Raw genomic sequence first — 22,053 nt, 5'->3', positions numbered from 1 at the left:
TACATTGATTATATGACCTGTAGCTTTCACTGATTTGGAGAACCAGCAAACATAAAAGGTGGTTGTATTTTGGAAATATACGTGCTGGATGCCATGTATCATTGAGCTGCAATATATTTCAAAAACAAGACTGTATCGTGCCTAATACACACACAACAAACCTGTCAGTGGACCTGATTCTTACAAATACACAAGATTTAATGATGAGATTACCTTTATTCATTATTTCACATCTCACACTCACATCTGTTATCTATTCAAGTCAATATTTATGCTAGCCCCACTAAATCACCAAAGACTTAAATTTGAGAGCTTCTCTCAGGGTACAAACTGTTGTATTAATATAAGCCATGAAGGTTGATGAAGGCCCTCTTGTTTGTTTTGCTCCTGTGTGCGTGTCTCAAAAAAAAAAGGATATAAATCAATGACAATAATGTGGAACACATCTGTTTGCTATCATACTTAAATCCACGTTGTATTGTAAAAAATCCCACATTTATTTGCTTTATTCAAGTGCAAATAAGTATAAAATGTTTTGTAAACTACCTGCGTCAGATGCAGGATAAATCAAGTAATGTAACCATGTCAGAGGTGTTTTAATAGGATTTTAACTATGTTCCTGTGGCGAGCCAGTAGCTTGTAATTGTGATTAACATTGTTGTGACGCTGTGTCTTCCAGGATGTGAGTGATGTTTAGTGAGTTCTCAGCTTTGTCTAGTATTTGCAGGTCCAGATTAAGGTAAAAAGGGAAATGACTATAAATTTCTAAGCAGTTTGCATTGACATTTTACCTGGGATGACAGAAACATCTCTTTCCTCCCTGTAGGCTTTAGAATCATCTTTCTTCTAGCTGTCCTGCCATTTTCGGATGGTGTATTTTAAAGGGCGAATCTCATGTTTTTCTTTCTTGTTGAACCTCACCTTTTTCCTGAGAGTTTAAACTTGGAGATAGAAGAAAATTTTAAATATCTGTATTTGTATTGATTACAACCTACAGTGGAGAGAGACATCTGACCTTTGACTTTCTGGCCTCTGTTATGAAGAGTATCTGCTACTAGTATGCTTTGGTGACATCCATTGATCTGTCGTGGTTTGGTGCACTTCTTCATGATATGCCCAATGATATGCGTGATTTACGGCATGGCAAGAACTGCCATGCAGTAAATCACGCACTGCACCGTTCCCGGTTTATTTTCACCTTAAATTGCTGAAAGTTAAAATGGGTCTTAAAGCGATAAGCAAGGCCCGCAAACCACCGTCCACTAGGCAAACATTTTTATGCTTTCTAAGACTTTTCTTAACAAAGAAGCTATATTTCTCAAAATATTTGACAATCATGAAAACCAAATATTTTCTTATTTAAAATTTTCTTTAACATTTTACATTTAGCTATGTTTTGTCAGGTTTTTATGTTAAAAACTGCCAAGCAAGCTTTATTGTGAAAGTATTGGTCTAAACCTTAACGTAGTAAGATACAAGTTCAGTGGGATTTGTACATTGCTTGAGGTTGTGTAGCACAGCTGTTGACTTAAAAACCTTCGGGGATCTTTCCATTCACGAGGATGGGTCCTGACATTCACCATGCAGGGAAGAAAAGGCCACGATGTGAACAAATCAAGCTTAAACGAATGAAGTGACGTAATGTAGTGCGCCCTTGTGTATAAGGCTGCATGTGCATGTCAAGCGTGGGACTGCTGAGTCCAACTAGCACACTGACCTTTTACTCATTTGGTAGGAAGACACAGGGGGCCTTAATTACTTTCACAATCAGGCCTTCAAACCCTACTCAGCCAGAAGGTTGCACATAATAACCCACAGCAGATATGGATCACATGATCAGGGCGTCTACTGTATGGTGTTTGTAACACTGCAAGTAAAAGGTCACTTGGCCGAGGTGTCATGACCTACACATCAAGGTGATATTGAAGTTATTAGCTAGTAGTGGTGCTTTCTAATTTTGCTCTGCTTTTAATAAAAGGTAAAAAAGAGAATGGACAAAGTTAAAGGCAGTGATAACTCCGTCATTGGGGCCATCCAGGAGGGAAACACTGCTAAACACATAAGTGTTGAGCTAGAGAGTATGCATGGGTATTTTTTTTTTTTTTGTGAGTGGTGCAAACCAGGATTGAGACGCAAGTAAATGAAGACGCACTGAGACAGAAGTGCTTTGTATGATAACAAAAAATAAAGAGGTTGCATGCATCTAATGGCAACGATACTTCTGTATGTGGCACCGTCCAAGAAAGAGGCACGTATAAATACTGAAGCGATGATCAAGAAGTACCTTCTATGAAAAGAAAAACTTTGTTATTGACAGGGATATAACAGTAAGTAACTTTGTTCTGCTGAGAGGGAGTTAAACACATAGATCTCTGGAAAGAAAAGCAGAAAGAGTACTAAGTTCCAACAGAAAACATTGCAACAGTCTGTTTCCAGACGGACTTTAATAAAACCTTTATAAACTCTCAGTAAACTTTACCGATTCAGGCCACATTTATAATTGATATGAACAATATTCTACAGAATATAGACAGGACTTTAAATCATTACCCTGATATCTGATCAGTGAATGCAATCAGTATTGGACCTGGATTTTCCTTCAAGCTTTGGATCTGTCTGAAAAATCAAAAACATGGCTGCATTGGCAGGCCCAAATGAGAAAACTTATGTTACTCATGAATGGTTGAGCACTGCAGATACAAATATTCACTCTTCCTTTTTAAAAATGTTCCTAATAACCTTTACAGCTGCAGTATTCATTCATACATGCAAGTGCAAGTTAAGCTCTTTGAGTAGGTGACCTCATTAGGATCTACAGGATGAATCCACACTCTGTCAAAAAGCTTGACGTCTGTCGTGACACAACGGAAAGTGTTTGAGGTGGTAATGGCTCACTGCTTGTTCAATATTTTATTTGCACCTCGGGGAGCCTAAGCTACCTTGTCAGGGCTGATGGTGTGTGTCAGGACTAGCAACGTAAGCCACAAATCATTTTTCTGTTTATCTCTTTTCTCACTTTCTGCCTCCATGTTGGTATTTAATATAGATTTTAGAATAATATACACTAATTTCACGTTCCTTTTTTGATTTTTATGGGTTCAGCTCGGTTTGTATCTCGGAAGGTTAATACACATATTAAGACCTATTGAAGTCTGAAATGTGAAAATGTTTTTGGGGGCAAAATTATTCTAGATGCGAATATATCATCATTGCAATATCAATGTGTGCAATATTCATATAGCAAAGGAATGTTTGGAGTGCAATAATTATTGACTAATATATTCCAAGGATTATTTACTTGCATTTACCCTGCAAATCTGATATTTCGCCAGTTTGACAGAGTCCAATATCGCCATCGCAGGACTTTCTAGTTACAGACATGGCTGTTCAGAATAGTTTAATGCTTCATAATAGTATCCAGTTTTTAATTGGTAATCTAGGATTGGATTACATGCTTTGTGTGTCTCCCACAGATGAAGACGGTGAGCGTTGCTCTGGTGTTGTGTCTCAATGTGGGAGTGGACCCCCCTGATGTGGTCAAGACATCCCCCTGTGCCAGGCTAGAGTGTTGGATAGGTGAGTAAATCCTTTGTTATCCAACTTAAAAATGAGACGAATCAACTTTTAAACACAGCTTGAGGTGACCTGAAGATAAAAATTCAAAATCGAGGCATTTTTGTTGGGATTTATTTGCTGCCAGACAGGCAAAGGTTTGAAAAAAAAACAAAAACTAGAAATTGTAGGATTATCCTTATAAGCTTATATGACAAGAACTAATTCTACAAGATAAGCAAAGTACTAAATTATTTCTAAGAACCTCTTCTCAAACAAGGATCAAAGCTTTTTTTCCCTTTATTTTCTGTCTGGGATTTTTGTTCTCTTGATGAGAACTAATTATTTTTTTAAGTTAACCACTGATATGTCTAATTCTGAGTGGAGTGCATAAAGGCAGCAATGATCTCCAGCTTTGTTTTTAGATCTTGTACGGCAAGAGCAATCAGTAGGCTTTGACACTATAAGCTTACCTGAAACTATAGGTTTACCTGAGTGGGCAGTGGTTCAGTGTATCTTATTTAAGATGATATCCTCAACCCACTCTCGCTCCAAAGTGGTGCACCAAAACTCGCTCATGGGGCTACTTTTTAGTTTCTTACCCTTTCTTGGGTCTTGCAAAACTGTTCCATGGCTTTCATGTAGCTGCTGTTCCTGATAAAGATGCATGTCTAAAACAAATATCACCATCAACTGTATCAGTTGTTAATTGGTCTTGCACGAGGAGCCCCAGCTTTGTGGAGAAACCACACTGCTCTTCACTGTGGCGTGGTTGGGGCTGTCATCGTTTGGGTTACCACCCCAACCCAACTAGATCTAAAGAGTTTAATGCTCTACACACAACATTTTACTGCGGTTGTTTATCAGTAAATAATTTATCAGGTTTAAAAACTCTGATGCCAACAAGAAGTGACATTTAGCAGCTTGCCAGATTACTGCTCGCATCCAGAGACGTCACATTTACCATTGCTGAAGAAACAGCTAGATTCACACTATGTTTATCACTTCTACATCTGCCCTCATATCTTGTAATATTATCCAAAAAATTGTTTTTTTAAAAATAAAATCCCAGAAACAAACAGGATATACATGAATGCTGGTAATTATATAGTAAAATGTCCCAAGTGGTGTAGTGGTTGTGCTATGTTGCTTGATGGTTCAATCCTCAGCTGAGGTCCTTCCTCAAAGGAACTAAGGTCCTACAGTCATGAAAAGCATGGAATGCGGTTTTATCATTTTCCAGGTGTGGAAATGTATGGAAAAGAAAATATATAGGAAAGATGTTTGATTTTTGCAGGCTTTTTACCTGCTTCTTTTTTTTAGAATACAAGAATACAAGTCTGTTAATACTTAATAAATACAGTTTTTAAATTGATTTACTAGTTGGTTGGTTTATCTGTAATGTTCCAAAATCACTCATTGCTTTTAACATTTCAACCATCAGTAAATTGGGTTTTGACTCACTGACTGAATGGGCTTTCAGGTTTTTTGTCTCTAAATTGCTTTATATTCATGATGAACTGGACCAAACTTGCAGTGCATGGTAACATTTTTCATATCCTTGGGACATTTTCACACTTGTCACATCTACAACCACAAATTTCAAAGTACTTTGTTGAAATTTTATGTTATAGATCAACACAAACTAACACATCATTGTAAAGTAAAGAGAAAATTATGCAAATTTATTTTGTCAAAAAAAAAAAAAGAAAGATGTGGCATGTATTTGTATTCACACCTTTTCCTCTGATACCCCTAAATAAAATCTAGCACAGGCGACAGCCTTCCGAGGTCACCTAATCTGTAAACATCTTCGTGTAATCTCATCTCCGTATGAATCCAGCTGTTCTGTGAAGGCCCCAGAGGTTTCCCATTTGCTGAGAAAAATTTTATCTTTATTCTATTTTTTTTATGTACTCCCATTTGTGTTATACTTTGAGTTGATGAGCTGGTGTCCTGATATTTTTTAAAATCCATTTTTTTTCAAAATCCATTTTTATTGCCAAAACAGTTTCCCCAGTACTCTCAGCCTGAATGTTGAAGCCAGCATTATATCTCACAGGCTTTGTGACAGTTATATGCAGTTAGCCTGTGTATGTGTGTGTATGTGTGTGTGTGTTTGTGTATGTGTGTGTGTGTGTGTGTGTGTGTGTGTGTGTGTGTGTGTGTGTGTGTGTGTGTGTGTGTGAGAGAGAGTAAGAGGTTGCAGTGTGGTTTCACTGTTTGTTTTTCTTGTCAGATCCTCTGTCGATGAGTCCACAGAAAGCCCTGGAGACCATTGGGGCAAACTTGCAGAAGCAGTATGAAAACTGGCAGCCCAGGGTGAGTGGAGAAAGCCTCTGTATTTTATTGGGTGTTAGCCACATCATGCTGCATTTACCACACATACACGCTAATGGACTCTGTTGTCCGGAATATTGAGCTGATTCAAACCATGTTTCAGTATCGCTGGAATGAAGCAAAGTCCCTTTCAGATTTATTCTTTGTCATCTCCATTTATCTATTTCTTCAGTACGCTCACCTGAGTTTCAACAAGTTTTTATTTCTCAATGAATCACTCAGCCGCTTGGAGCTTTAATCCCCTCTGCCATCTTTTAGAAATGTGAAGCTGATTGAAATGTTTTATTAAGCTCTGAGATCATCAGCGTGGCTCTTCCTGTCTTTTATTCCTCCCGTACACATTTTGCCAGCAAAACAACACTGACCTTTGTCTATGTGTTTTAAGTTGATGCCGGATGAATTTCTTCGTATTCTGTTCAAGTCCTTTTGGTTTGTGGAAACCCTGTATTTTCCATTTTAAACTGCATAACCGTTTCAAAACAGACATCCTCAGATTTCAAATGCAGCGCAAGGTTTGGTGCAAATTAGGAAAATAAAAACTGCCGTCTCTCGCCTGACCGTTAATCTGTTGAGCTGAAATGTAGGAAACCATGCTTCATTCTTTAATCTTGGTGTGCTGACTGATGTCTACTGCAAATGAGACATGAGTTACATAAAACCAAACCAAAAAAAAACATCACTTTATTATAAAACATTATTGGTTCTGAATGACCAATAATGTTTCATGTCTAAACATTACATAACAAAATTCCAAGTAAAGTTAAATAAAATGATTCAGTTAAATGTCAAATGAATAAATTAATAAAAAAATTAAATCTCACTTTTTGCAGTTCGTTATTAAGGTTTGAAGTTCTAGCTCTTTAGCTGTACCACTACCTAAAAGTGGGGGTCAAAGGATACTTTGTAGAATGATGCAGTATGTAGACTACAGCTGACAGCATTACAGTGCATCTAATTCAGTAAAAAGTCAATGAACTGTTAGAAAACCCCCAAATTGTTCATCTTAATATGTGTAAAAGTGTAAAAAAACATGTGCTTTAAATGGGAGAAACGTCCTACAACCAAACTTCCTGTTTGGTTTCCCATGTTTCTGTGTTCAGTCACTGATTAACACCATGCTTTTGCTGTGCTTTGAGCCTACCACTTAAGTTTGTAAAATATAAAGTATTATGGAGCTAATGGAGCTTGATTCGATCCGATTCATAAAGCTTCAGTATCCAAGCGCACATCATCTTCTTGGGTGTGTTGCTGAAAGCTGTGGAGCCGCCAAAAAAAAAAATTCCATCACGAGCAGACAGAAAAGGAAATCTAGCAACACGTGGCTGTTTGGTATGATGGTTCAGAAGAAATACATAAGGTAAGAGGAGGTGGAGGAAGAACGACTCCAGAGACGGAGCCGCTAAAGAAATGTGAGCTCGGGTTTGGTTGATCCGAGAGGTCAGCAGCAAATGGTGTTAGGAGCCCAGGAGGAGGAGGAGGAGTGGGAGGGTGAGAAAGCTGTTCCTGTTTCCAGCCTGAGGATTCAGAGCTCTGCAGCATCACGATGGAGAGCGGATTTCGCCAACACACCTTATATAAAATGTTGACAAAGCAATCAATTATGCTGCGGTTATTGCCTGCTTGTCACAGCGAGGCAGATTTTCTGTTGAGAATAATTGTGCATGAGTTGAGTGGGTAAATATTGTACCTGAGAGCAAATTAGCATCCATTATTTTTGCGCATTTCTGTGTACTGCCGGTAGCGTTTATCGGTAACAGTGGTTTTTGCAATGCCTGAGCCGCCCAGAGAGTTTAGTGCTGCCAACTCTGCTGTCAAAAATCTGTCTATGTTTGCTTCAGCGCTTGAACATTAACCCTCATGGCCAGAAAACAGAAAAGAAAAGCGATCTCCATCCCAGCTGCCCACTCACTTTTTCTACCAACACTTCTTCTTTCTTCCCTCTTTGTTGTTTGCTGATCTTTCCTGATCATTATTTTCTGGTCTACAACATAAAAATATTTTATTTTCAATGAATGCTCTCTTGTTGTTGTTTTTGTTGTTCAGTCTTCTACGTCTATAAGTTGTTTTATTTGTTTCTTTCTTGTTTTGTTGCACATTAAGCAAAAACAGTTGTCGTGTTCTCCTTAATTTTATAAAAGATACGATGGACATTTATTGTTTTCAGATATAGCTTTCAATAAATGTGAATAAATTATAGCTAATGTTCAGTAACTCTAGTATTTTACTGAGGGTCATTTGAAACTTGTATAAATTAATTTTCCACCTTTCTGTTGTTAGAGTGCAGTCATGGTAAAATGGGGAGTGACTTAAATTTGAGGCAAAGGAAAAGTTATTTTGTATGTGATTTATTTAAAATATTAGCACAATTCGCTTAGCATAACTAGCATAGCATTACTAAACCATCAGTCTGTGTTCTTACTAGAGGATGTAAATCCTTATCTTAAAGCTTAGATTTCCAAAAAGCTGACGATTCCTCCAAATCCAACATGCTCATAACAGACCCAGACTCCATTCAGCCTTCCTGTTAGCTGCTTAAAGTCTCTCTCTCTCTTTTACTGATAGGATCACAGACTTGGCTCAAGAGTCTCTCAGTATTCAGTTTTCGTTTATATAAAGTTGAACTCCAAAGTTATCCATACCCCTGCCAGATTGAATGAAAATAATTTAAAATCTAAATAAAGATGTCTGTTTATGACAGCAGGGGGAGGGGCTCTTATAAAGGGAGTGTGGTGCCCCCAGTGTCAAGCATGTGATTGGTCGGTCACTGACAGATGTGGTTGTGCTAGAGCTTTCATGACTGGTCATGCCAGAAGTTGCTTCCCATGTTGAGATTCCTCACTGAGTTTTCAGAGAACTGGGGTTACCCTGGTAACCAAATGCTCACCTGGTATGTTTTGATTTATTGGTCGTAAGATTTGGTTGATTACAGATTAACACCAAAGCAAGGTGGCTGAAATGGGTTTCCCTCTGCGGTTGTTTTACTGTTACTGAAGTACATTTACACAGCATCCAGGGGCGTATGTGTACTTACAAAGAACTGGATAATTATTTACAAACCAGCTTCACTGCAGGTGAATATTATTTTACTGACTTTGAGTCATGAGGTGCAGTGGTTAAACAGGTAGGTGTAGAACGTAACCACTGGAAATGGCTTTAGTGTGGAGGTTGAAGATATGTGAGGAGCATTGAGCGGAACTCTTGTTTCTTCAAATGGAAAGGAATCATTTGAGATGCTTCGAGCATCTTAAGGCCCCTCCAGTTTACCTTGTTTTTGAAGCATTTAGTTTAGGTTTTGGCAAGTCCAACCCAGGTGGGATCTGTTCATCTAGATGTCACCATATCCGGTCCAGGATGGGTGTTTAGCCCGTCTAGCAAGTTCTGGGTCTGCCCCAGAGTGTCCTCTCAGTGGAACATCCCCAGAAAATCTTAAAAGGAAGTACGCAGGAGACATACTGATCACATGGCCAAACATTTAAATGCTCCGACCTCCCACTGAATATCAAAGCTGCGGTGTCACCGGTGTGATGCCAACCACCCTATGGAGGAAGATAGTTTCAGCTGTTTGTTTTGAGGATCTTCTTATTTTGGTTATGATCCATATCTAATGAGGGTAAGAACATAGACAAACTTTAGGTTAAGGATTTAACCCCGGTTCTCTGAAACATGAGTGAGGTATCTCACTATGGGACACGCCTCCAGCGCCTGTCCCCCAGAAGCTCTATTACATTACGCCAGTCTTGACTGGCAGGCGGAAGTGACGTCCGCTCCCATGGGAGGGCTTCCTCCCAGTATAAAAGTCGACGTCACGTAGGTGATCTTCAGTTTAATAAGCACACCTCTTCCTCGCTCCCTGCAAGGACGGTGATCTGGTGAGATACCTCACTCATGTTTGAGAGAACCGGGGTTAAATCCTTAACCTAAAGTTCTCTTTCAACATTCGTTTCGGTATCTCACTATGGGATATTTCTGCTCCCGTATTGCCAGATAAGCTCACTCGAAGACCAACAGATTGCATCTTGCATTCATGGCAATGTGGAACCCACTCCCAGAACCGTGTGAGCCAGTGTGGGCCTGGTGACATCCAGTTTATAGAACCTAGTGAAGGTGTGAGGGGTCGCCCAGTTGGCAGCCTCACATATTTCCTCCACAGGTATACCCTGGAATAGTGCCCAGGATGATGCCACACCACGAGTGGAATGAGCCCGCAGACCTGCAGGGGGTGCAAGGCCTCTGCTCTCATAAGCCATAATAATAGCCCCCACTACCCAATGCGAAAGACGTTGCTTTGTGAGAGGCTTTCCTTTATGTGATGAAGGCCATGACACAAACAGCTGCTCTGATTTACGAAAATCTGCTGTTTTTTTCACATATAACCGCAGAGCTCGTACTGGGCAGAGCGTATGCAGTCGTTCATGCTCCTGAGAGGAGAATGGTGGTGGGTAGAAAGCCATTAATTCAAGGGCACGGCATGGCAGAGCCGTAGCAACCTTAGGTATAAAGGCAGGATTAGGTTTCAGTAAAACCCTTGACTCACCCAGAAACTGCATGCAGGACGGGTTAACTGAGAGCGCTTGAATGTCACTCACACGCTTAGCAGAAACCAGGGCAATCAATAAGACCGTTTTAAAGGAAAGCACTTTGAGCTCAACCTGCTGCAACGGTTCGAACGGTGCACGTGACAACGCATCGAGTACCATAGGTAAATCCCATGAAGGAGTGAGGCTCCTCGACACTGGACGGAGCCGTCGTGCACCTTTCATGAATTGACACACCAGGGGGTGCTGCCCCACTGTTTTGTCACCAAAGCCAACGTGACAAGCTGAAATAGCAGCCAGGTACACCTTCACAGTGGAAAAAGCCAAGCCTTTATCCAACAGTGCCTGCAGAAAAGTTAAAACGTCCGACACAGGGCTTTGCATTACGCTCACCATAGGTTTTGCGCACCAACCCACGAATGCCTGCCATTTACCCTCATACACGTTACGTGTGGAAACGGCCCTTGCATTTTGAATTGTGTCAATAACGTTCTGGGGAAGCCCACTGGCAGCCAGATTTAACCCCTCACAGGCCAGGCCCATAGGGCCATGCGCTCTGGATGCGGATGAAATATTTCTCCGCGTGCCTGCGTCAGGAGATCTCTGCGGAGGGGAAGCCGCCATGGCTCGCCGTGTAGCATCTGAAAAATCTCCGCCAGCCAATGTTTCCCTGGCCAGCGGGGAGCTATCAGAATGAGTGAGTGTTTTCCCTCTCGCACCCTGGCGAGAGTAGGAATGATCAGTTCCAGCGGGGGAAAGGCGTACAGTAGGGCCGGCGGCCATTTGTGCGCTAGAGCATCCAGCCCAAGCGGAGCTTGTTGATCTGTCAGTGAGAAAAACATCGGACACTGAGCATTTTCCCCTGATGCGAAGAGGTCGACTTCCGCTCGGCCGTACCTCTTCCATATCTGGGTCATCACCTCGCTGTGGAGTTTCCACTCTTTGTAGCGGGGATTGCCCCTTGACAGCAGATCCGCACCTCTGTTCATTACCCCTGGCACGTGAGTCGCTCTTAGCGACAGCAAGTGTGAGCTGGTCCAGATTATCAGTCTGTATGCCAGCTCGTGTAAATGACGTGAGCGCAGACCCCCCTGTCTGTTGATGTAAGCAACCACTGTTGTGTTGTCCGTTCTGACCAAAACATTGTGCCCTTTGATAAAGGGCAGAAAGTGTCTCAGTGCCAGCATCACGGCCAGGAGTTCCAGACAATTTATGTGAGCTGTCTGTGTTTGTGGACTCCAAACGCCGTTTACCATCATCCCCTCGTGAGTGGCTCCCCAGCCTGTCAGCGAGGCATCTGTGGTAATTACCTTCCTCGTCAGGATGGTTCCCATGGTAACGCCGGTGTTGAGAAAACCGGGACGCTTCCACGGGCTCAGCGCGCGTGCACATATGAGAGAAACCAGGACGCTGCGGTGAGCATGGCGTGTGGGGCTCAAGCTGATTGACGCCACCCACCTTTGAAACGGGCGCATGTGTAGACGGCCGAGTGAGATGACCGCCAGCGCAGACGCCATCAGACCGAGCAGTCTGAGGCATAACCTGAATTTCACCTGTGTGCCTCTGCGAAAAAGTGCCAGACAAGCCTGAAAGGCTTTTACTCGTTCCGCTGAGAGGCGCGCTCTGAACTCGACTGAATTCAGGGACAGGCCAATGAAGGTGATTGTTTGTACTGGGGTTAAAATGCTCTTTTCCCAGTTTATTGTGAATCCCAGGGCTGTCAGATGTAAAGTAAGCATCTCGGCATGCGTCCTGAGCTCCTCTAAAGACTGAGCTGCAATCAGCCAATCGTCTATATACGTCGCCAGATGCATCCCCCTTTCCCTCAGAGGCGCGATGGCTGCCTCGGTGCATTTCACGAACACACGTGGGCTCAGTGAGAGGCCAAAAGGAAGTACCAGGTACTCGTATATCTCTCCCTGAAACGCAAATCTGAGGTATTTTCTGTGAGGGGGGTATATAGGGATATGGAAATATGCGTCTTTGAAGTCTATGGAGACAAACCAGTCTCCTTGACGCGCAAACTTTATCAGAGCTGCGTGTGTTAGCATCCTGAACGAATATCGTCTCAGATATGTGTTCAGAGCCCGCAGATCCAATATCAGTCGCAGACCCCCACCCCTTTTCAGCACGAGAAAGTATCTGGAGTAAAACCCGTCTCTGCTTTGCTCCTGCGGTACCAGCCGGACAGCTCTTTTGTGCTGCAGGGAAATTATTTCCTCTTGCAGGACGCGAGCTGACTCTCCCCGGGCGTATGACTGTACTATGCCCTTGAAACGGGGTGGGGCTGTCACAAATTGGAGCCTGTATCCCTTGGATACAGTCTTTATCACCCAATCTGACACTCCGCACGCTCGCCACAGCTGAGTGTTGTTTGCCAGTGGACCTAAAGGTGCTTCCGTGTAAACACTGCGCAACACCGGCTGAGGGATCTGCTGTTCCGCTACAACTGCCAGCTGCGCTCGTCCCAGGTCTGCTTCTTCCACAGAAAAAACAGCCTGCTGTGTTAGAGGTAGGATGAGAGCTCCCCCTTGAGGCCTCATGTGCAGCTGTGGCAAGGGTGGAGCGGGAGCTCCAGCCTGCCGCTGTGCCAAAGCTGGAGCGAGAGCTCCCCTTCGTGGCCTCATGTGCAGCTGCACGGCCATGTCCTGTCCTTGTGTTGTTTTTAACATATTTTTTATGTTTTTATGTTGTGGCTGCGCCCTCGGCTCCAGGCCTGGATGCGTGCCAGAAAACAACTTTATTGAACATGTTGTGAAGGGGGAAGGTCGTGTTTTTAGACACTGGCATGTGTTTGTGCACTGGTGTGTGCTTTCTGGCCACAGCTGCGGCTCCACTGAGCTCTCGGTGGCTTTGATCCTCCTCCGCTTCTATCGGCTCTGAACGATGAGCTCCAACGTCGGCTCTGCAGGCCGTTTGAGTTGCCTTGAACGTGGCGTTCTGAACTGACGTGATCTGACGTGTCCTGGTAGGGGGGGTGCAGGTGTCTGGCAGATCCTGCTCTCCCCCCCTGAAGACAGCTCCCTAGGTAGCGCGCCTCTTTTTCTTTGCGCTCACAGTAGCGGAAGGGGTCGCTTGGTTCCCCGGCGTTGTCGGGGGAGCGAATGGCTTCCTTCCCCAAGCACCTTTGAGCTCGGTTTGTTTCCCACGGTCCGCTGAGTGTGGCTGCGTTTGGGGATGCGGTAGGCCGGTCGAGCCGCCGCTTGAGCGAACGGCACACGGGGTGCTGGAGGGGGAGGAGGCTGCGCTTTCCTGGGCAGACACAGCTTTAGCGCTTCACCTTCCCTCTTCTTTTCCTCACAGCGTTTTTGCATGGCTGCCACAGTGGGTCCGAATAAGCTCTTCGGGTCCACGGGGGTGTTGAGGAGCTGGTTCTTTTCCCTCTGAGACAGGCTAGAGAGGTTCAGCCATCTAGCTCTCTCCTGAGTGACCATCAGGGCCATGGCTCTCCCAGATGCTTGGACAGCACTTCTGTGGAGACGCAGGCATAGGTCTGTCACCACGCACAACTCGTCCCACAAATCGGCCATCGGTGTGCCAGTCATCTGCTCCTGTAATTCCGCTTGGTAAGCGAGGAGAAGAGACGAAGCGTTTAAGGCTTTAACAGATGCAGCCACCGCCTTGTAGCTTTTCTCATTCAGAGTGGACTGAAAAGAGTCAGCTTTGAAGGGAAGGGTGGGTCCTGCCGCTGTCATGGCTGACTTCTGCGATGGGTGCAGGTGAGATGCCAGCAGAGGTTCTACGGGAGGCAGATGTGAAAAGCCGCCGGCCTCCATGCCCGTCCAGTCCAGCGCCGACCCTCCCAGGGCGGGGTTCTTGGCGGTGAGAGGATTGCTCCAAGACCGGGTCGCTTCCTCGAGGCACTCGGGAAAGACCGGCAACAGCTGTCTGCCGGAGGATTTGGCTCTCGGAAGCCGCTTCCCCTCATACCGAGATGTGGTAGTTTCGGTGAGGGTTTCCGGCCACTCGATGCCCAGCTTCTTCGCTGCCCTTCTGCAGACATCATGCAGGTCCGTTGCCGTCGGGTTTGGGGAACCGCAGCGGCTGGTGTCATCCGTCACCGAGGGTTTTGCAACCGACTGGATGGCATAAGGCCCGCAGTCCAGCTCGTCGTCGTCAGACCCGAGACTGATGGACTCCATTTCAGATTCAGACTCGGCATTAGCAAGAGTACTGAAACCTGGAAGTGCAGCCTCGTCTTCCTCTGGGTCAGTCAGTGGCGCGACAGCGTCGAGCTGATCACCCCAACTGGCTCCAGCCAAAGTGAGCTCTCTGTCATCCGTACCAGGAAGCTCCGGTGGCGGGGGATTGGCTACCCCCATCATAGGATCAACCTCCGACAGGCTAGCTTGGCGTGCTAGCCTGCGCCGACGAGACTTAAGGGAGAGCCGTGCACAGTGCTCGCAGCTCGCCGGTGACGCCAACGCGTCCTGGGCATGTTGCAGCCCCAAACACGAAGCGCAGACAGAGTGGGTATCTGCCCCAGCTATGAGATTGCCACATGTGCAGGTTCTAGATGGTGGCTTGACTCTGTTCATGGTGAGAACGAGTGCAAGTTACACAACTTCGTAAGCTCCGTTAAGGTTGCAGCTAGTTTGATGACCAGTTGCAGCGCTGCTGTTTGGCGACAGACCAGCGTTGAAAGGGACTCAGAACAGTCGAGCACAGTTATTGAGAAGCGCTCGGCGACCGAGTTGTTAGCTCGCTCTGTGAACAGTTAAGCTAGCTCAAGTTACTGTAATGACCGTCTGAGAGTTGCTTCTGGGAGCGAGAAGAGGTGTTAGACTGAAGATCACCTACGTGACGTCGACTTTTATACTGGGAGGAAGTCCTCCCATGGGAGCGGACGTCACTTCCGCCTGCCAGTCAAGACTGGCGTAATGTAATAGAGCTTCTGGGGGACAGGCGCTGGAGGCGTGTCCCATAGTGAGATACCGAAACGAATGTTGAAAGAGATCTGGTTTTTTAGGAGCCTTGCTTCTTATCTCAGCTCTTTTTTTTTTATCACTACAGACCTTATCTGAGCCCACATTTCTGCAGACATGGCCCTTGTCCGTCTATCCTTCCATAATTTATGATAAGGCTCTTCAGCTTCTTGGATCAGACCCAGAACCACATTATTATTCATATATTATGCATCCTGATTCTCACAATTACCATCATCTGTAGCTGGGCTTTATTTATCCTTCCTTCCTTCATCCATCCTTCCTTCCTTCCTTCCTTCCTTCCTTCCTGTGTTTTATTACTTTTGGCTTTATTTTGCTTTATTATAGAACTCAGACTGCAATATCTTAGCTTTCAGTTTAGCTTTTATTTTCTGGTTTTGTATTCTACCTAAATCTGCCTCAGCTGCTTTCTCATTCTCTTTTAAGCCCCTCTTGTTCACTTTCATATTATCTGTGCCTGTCACCCTCCTTTTTTTCTGTCTCAATCCTCTGTTATTTGTTTGGGAATCCTGTCAGAAGCTCTTTCCTCTGCATTCGTTGGTTGTTATCTCTTAAGATGAAAAGCGACACGCTTGTCTTGTCAAATCGCCCTTTCAAAGCCAACACAGTGGCTAAATTGCTGAACATGTTGCAGCTGCCAAACAGGTTTAATCGGACTTATTTTTTCCTGTATTTGTGTGGCGGCAGTATTCGGCTCTTCTGCTTGGCTGCAGCCTGCAGACCCCTGCTGTCCTCCCAGCTAACGGCCTCTGCATTATGGATCGTCGAGCTGCGCCTCAAACGCTTGGCCTCTGCCTGCTTTTCCATCACCAAAGAAACACCAAATTGAGATGCTGAGATCTGGTGTAAAGTCTCAGGGTGGTTTATGATGATGCAATGATAATAAAATATTTTAAAGGCCTCTTCAGCCTGTTTTCAGTGTAAAAAATTCAAAAATATTCTCTGTATCGTGACACTGGGATGCAGTCTGTGGGACCCTATTAAATGATGACTATTTGTTTATGTTTTTGTCCTTATGTTTATGGTACATTTACAATTTTACCAGTTGAAATATAAAAATATTTATCATTCTAGCTGTGTAACTTTGCATATTTGTTTTCAGTTAAAACCATGCTGTTGAGATGTCAACAACACAGTTCATTTTCCCAGGATCTGGATAGCTTACTGGCTGGGGCCTATGCATCCAATGAACTCAAAAGGAAAAAAAAACATTGAAACAGTTATTTTTGGCCTGGCGTAGCGGCAGAGCATGCGACCCATATACGGAGGCTTCAGTCCTCAAAGTAGCTGTCCCAGGTTTGAAGCCCTACCCGGGAGATTTGTGCTGTATGTCTCCCCCTTTCTCCTCCCTGGTTTCCTGTCTGCTTTCTCTCAAAAAATAACAAAAACAAAGGCCACTAGTGCTGCAAAATACCCCCAAAAAACAGTTTTGTTGCCCAACATTTACCAACATCATATTTTAATAAAATCATGCGGCCCAAACTGCTGGCAGAGTTTATAGTTTGTTTCTTTTGGAAAGTGAAATCTATACTCACTTTATTAGGTACACCTGGCTAGTACCGGGTTGGACCCCTTTTTGCGTTCAGAACTGCCTTAATCCTTGGTGGCATAGATTCAACAAGGTACTGGAAACATTCCTCAGAGAGTTTGGTCCATATTGACTTGATAGCATCACACAGATGTTGCAGATTTGTCGGCTGCACATTCTTGAGGCAAATCTCCCGTTCCACCACATCCCAAAGGTGCTCTATTGGATTGAGATCTGGTGACTGTGGAGGCCATTTGAGTCCAGTGAACTCATTGTCATGTTCAAGAAACCAGTCTGAGATGATTTGTGCTTTATGACATGGAGCGTTATCCTGCTGGAAGTAACCATTAGAAGATGGGTACACTGTGGTCATAAAGGCATGGACATGGTCAACAACAGTACTCAGGAAGGCTGTGGCGTTGACACGATTCTCAGTTGGTACTAAGAAATATCCCCCACACCATTACACCACCACCAACAGCCTGAACCGTTGATACAAGACAGGATGGATCCATGCTTTCATGTTGTTGACGCCAAATTCTGACCCTACCATCTGAATGTCGCAGCAGAAATCGAGACTCATCAGATCAGGCAACGTTTTTCAATCTTCTATTGTCCAATTTTGGTGAGCCTGTGCAAATTGTAGCCTCAGTTTCCTGTTCTTAGCTGACAGGAGTGGCACCCGGTATGGTCTTCTGCTGCTGTAGCCCATCCGCCTCAAGGTTTGACATGTTTTGCATTCAGAGATGCTCTTCTGCAAGCCTTGGTTGTAACGAGTGGTTATTTGAGTTACTGTTCCCTTTCTATCAGCGTGAACCAGACTGGCCATTCTCCTCTGACCTCTGGCATCAACAAGACATTTGCGCCCACAGAACTGCCGCTCACTGGATGTTTTCTCTTTTTCCGACCATTCTCTGTAAACCCTAGAGATGGTAGTGCGTGAAAATCCCAGTAGATACTGTGATACTTTTGTCCATTTTAGATTTGTTACTGTGTCCTTACTACAATTTATTTAGAATCAGAATCAGAAAAGCTTTATTGCCAAGTACGTTTTTGGACATACAAGGAATTTGTTTTGGCGTAGTCGGTGCAATACAATATAAATTAAACAGTATAAACATATCTACAATATAATATAAATATAGAACTTATCAAACATATTTATCAATAATACAACATTTAGTCTTTTCTAATCTATGTATGTGCAAAAATATTGGTGCGTGAAAGCTATTATTATATTAAAGGTAGCATAGCTGCTTCTTCTAAGTTTCTCCCCTCTATCAGTTATAAACCAACTGTCTCCACAATCTCTCAAGTCTCTATTTGAACCTTGTTTGCTGTACTCTCAAATTACTATTGGGTGTGTCAAGGCTATTTTTACATCCCGATTCTGTATTTGTTATCATGCGTACGCATTCGGGTTGGCTTAAAGCTGCTGGAAAGGATGCAGAGCAGGAGGGGACCGCACAGGAGGCCAGGATGTGACTCAGCGAATGAACAGAGACCATACATGCAACACCCACTATTCATTCAGCTATATTCTGTTCTGTTGATGAGGATAAAACAGCATTGTTCTCACTGCATTATCAGTCCAACAAGCTTCCAGGCGAGCTGAGTGTGGGCGCGGGAACACTGGTGTGTTTAAGGACAATGGGGCTAATAGGAGGCGGGTGCAATCAGCAGCAGACTCTTAGAAGACTTTAGAAGTGGCTTAAAAAACACTAGTCCCTGAAGACATTTTGTGTCTATGGGAATCACCCGAGTCACTTTGCTGCCTGTCATCAGGCCTTTTTTTCTCCACTCTGATGATTCAGATCCCATGGTTTTTGTTTTTGTTCTTAGTTACAAGAGTGTTCTTCCCAGCCATCATAACAGAAATGCCTAATTGAAAGTATTTCCTTGTTCTATAAACTTTACCAATACATAACGTTTATGAATGCAACAAGGTCTAATCGCATCAAGTTGAGGATGAGTAGAGGGGGGATTTCAGGATTTTTCTCAACAAGGAGATGAAGGAAAGAAGGAACATCCTAGCATTAATTTGGTTTCTGGGGTGAGCTACAGTGGTCAAACTAAACTGTAAAAAGGCCACTTATGTGCTCCATGTTTCTAGCAGTGATTATGGTTTTGTAATAAGTTTGTTTATAGGCCTGTCACTGGTATTTCACAAGAAAGCATGAGTTTCCAGCTATATAGAGTATAGACTAACATAGCACTGCCCATGCCCTACCTGTTGCTGAGCATTGCTTTCCAACTGTCTGAAACAAGATAACACTTATTCTTTTGCTTCCAAAAATGACACATTTTGGAAGTTTGGAAGAATTTAAAGTCATAGCAGTGGTGTTTCTATAAACAGCAAGCTACGAGCAGCGATTGTAAAACAGCCAACTGCAGGCCAGCTAGCTGCACAGATAGTCCGGCTAATTTACCAGCTCAGATCAGCTCAGTGTACTTGTGTTACTCTATAATGAGCAGAATGACAGAAAGGTTTAATCTTCTACATCATAAGCATATTTATGCTAACACGGGTGTTTAATCAGAATGTTTGCTTTGGTCTGTAAATCAGAATCAAAATAGCATAAAGTAAATGTTACAAATGATATTATAACTGTAATAATCAAAGTTTTATTTTAGCAGCATTAGTAATAATTGTTTTTTTTGTTTTTTTAAGTTTAATAAGAAATACCCTGATCCTGCTAAAGTAATTCTATTGGGAACTTGTGAGTCTGGATATTGATGTTGAAATAAACAAAAATTGTTAAAAAGCCAATTAAACCAGAACACAATAAAAAAATAATGACATTAACTTGTTAGGACAAATGCTGTCCATTTATGTGTAATGTTTATGCCAATTGTTTCAATTATGGCAAAACAAAAGTACAATTAAGTCACTTAATTTAATCACTTTAAATCAGCTGAAGAACCCCACTTTGTGTATCCGAACCCAAAGTAGGGGCCTGTCTCTCATACTTTGGGAGCCACTGAGCTGTGTGACATGAGGTGGATGGTAAGAAAGTTATGATTAGGGACTAATCTAGACAGGTCTCGTACAGTAAGTGGGCCCATTTTCATCTGGTTTGTTAATTTTTCCCAGTAGGATCAGTGCAAGAACCGAGAAGTACCTTCAGCCTCGAGCAGCATGACCAATTCCTTTTGCGTAATGAGCTGTTTGTCATGAAGCCTGACACAGATGCAGTGTTTTTATCAGTGTACAACAAATTTGCTGCCAATACAGCAAATGTGCTGAGGGCCTCTTGTTCTTTTAATGGCAACTAAACAATCAGTTTAAGCTTTTTTTCCTCTAAAACAGCTTCAGTGAATGATTGAGTTCTTCTCATTTTTTTTTCAGCCTTTTTTCCTTTTTCCCATTAGTGCTGAATGATAAGACGACACTTGGACAGATTCATTGGGTCAGCTGCTCTTTCACTCTGGCTTCTGTTTTTGTTAATGAATGATTGCTTCAGAGTAGTTCGACCTGCACCTTTTGTTCCTCTTATAATTAATTAGTATATCTCTGTATAAACATTAAGCAGCCTCCTCTCCCCTTCTACCTTAAACAAATGTCTTTTTTACTCCTGCTTCCTCCACATCTCCAGTTTCTGTCCATCTCAGTATTCTATAATTCTATCCACAATCAGACTCGCAGTGGCCTTTTAATGGACCAATTTTAATGGACTAATTTTTATGTGTTATTTGCCTTACTGAAAACGGGTTGTTTGAGCTAAAGTAAGCGGAGACCTCATTAAATTGCAATCGAACTCTTATCAAATGGTCATTTGTGAAGTTTTTTACTAATGGGTTTCATGTGCCTGTATATTGACCAAATCAGAAATAGCTTTATAATTTCTAAGTTCCTGAGCACCACTTTGAAATAAATGAAATATTTTCTCATCTTCCTGTGCTGAATGTAGATTTTTCTTGGTTTCTCCTCATTTGTGAGCCCCGAGGACAAATGTGTCTTAACATTTCTAGTAAAATGGTCCCAGTACAACACCTAAGGTCAGGGTCACCTAGATATGCCTTCTTTCTCTGTAACCTGTCTCAGAGAAATAGATTTTATTTTTTACTTTAGCATCTTATAAGGAATCATAAAGGTTTCCTGATCGAACGGATAGAGACTCAAATTCTTGGGAGCTTGTTGTCTTAAAATATGTGTTATTTTGATTGGTGGTATTGGGGAAAAATCTGAGCTGACCTTAAAAGTAGTTTCATTTCAACTTTTAACAAAAAACAGTTGTCAATCAAATAATTTTGTCACATTTAGCTTTCCCCATGAATACACCAACAGAGGAACCCACCGTGAAACTGGAAAACCATGTTATTTTATTTATTTGCTTTTGCAGGTGAATGTCTTTTTTTCAGATATGGGTTTCTCTAACAATCTAACAGTTTTTGCAACCTTTACAGTGACCTTCACACATAAAGAACGGTGACAGAGAGACCGTGCTGGGCGGTGCAGGTTTCTACGTGAAGTCACAACCTTTGCTGGCTTCACTGACATTCCGTGATGTTTCTTAAATGTGGGATGTTTTACCATAGAAATGTTAACATACCATATTAGCCATGTGAGTAGAAATTTAGGTCTTGAAAGGTGGGCACATTGTAACACGTGGAATTAAAAATATTTAAATAAACAGAATTAAGGGGGGAAAATCCACTAAAGCAATAACTGCAGTGTGTTTCCAGTGAGTAATCATGATTTTATTTTTAAACAAATTTTACCTTCATAATTTAGCAGCCTTACTTAATGGCATTTTGCCAAGAGGGCACTTTTAACTCAGGCAACCTGTAGTAAATCTGAACTCATGTTTTGGACACTTCAAACACAAGCTCAGCTTTATTGTCAGTTGTACAACATGATGGCTTAAGACCCACACTGCAGCAAGCTAATGGGAATACGAGTTAATTAAACAAATAAAATAAAATACAGTATTACATTAAGAGTATCAGTGAAAAAAAAAAGACACATGCTTTGTGAGGTATAAAATATTGCAGTTGTGGAACATCTGATTAATGAAATGAATGTATATGTAATTACTGGAAGGACACCTTTTGCAGGAAGAAATCAATCCACTCAGCTCTCCAGAGCTCAGGGAGTTCCTCAGCAATCATCTTGTCCCCAAATTGAAAACATTTTCTTTATTAGAAACTT

At 42.8% G+C, this 22,053-nt stretch overlaps 1 protein-coding gene across 7 annotated transcripts in view; it reads left to right on the top strand.

The window, feature by feature from the left end:
* rptor (regulatory associated protein of MTOR, complex 1) overlaps positions 1-22,053 on the top strand; it is a 237,567-nt gene that overhangs the window by 21,065 nt on the left and 194,449 nt on the right. For all 7 annotated transcript variants that reach the window (XM_047365159.1, XM_047365154.1, XM_047365161.1 and 4 more), the window contains exons 3-4: positions 3,474-3,576; positions 5,792-5,874. In XM_047365159.1, the coding sequence (XP_047221115.1) occupies positions 3,474-3,576; positions 5,792-5,874 (186 nt within the window). The remainder of the gene's footprint in view (positions 1-3,473; positions 3,577-5,791; positions 5,875-22,053) is intronic.

Source organism: Girardinichthys multiradiatus, chromosome 5 (assembly GCF_021462225.1).
Source record: "Girardinichthys multiradiatus isolate DD_20200921_A chromosome 5, DD_fGirMul_XY1, whole genome shotgun sequence".
NCBI classification, from domain to species: domain Eukaryota; kingdom Metazoa; phylum Chordata; class Actinopteri; order Cyprinodontiformes; family Goodeidae; genus Girardinichthys; species Girardinichthys multiradiatus.
Note: the sequence above shows the minus strand (reverse complement) of the source record. Positions and strands in the feature narration are given on the sequence as shown.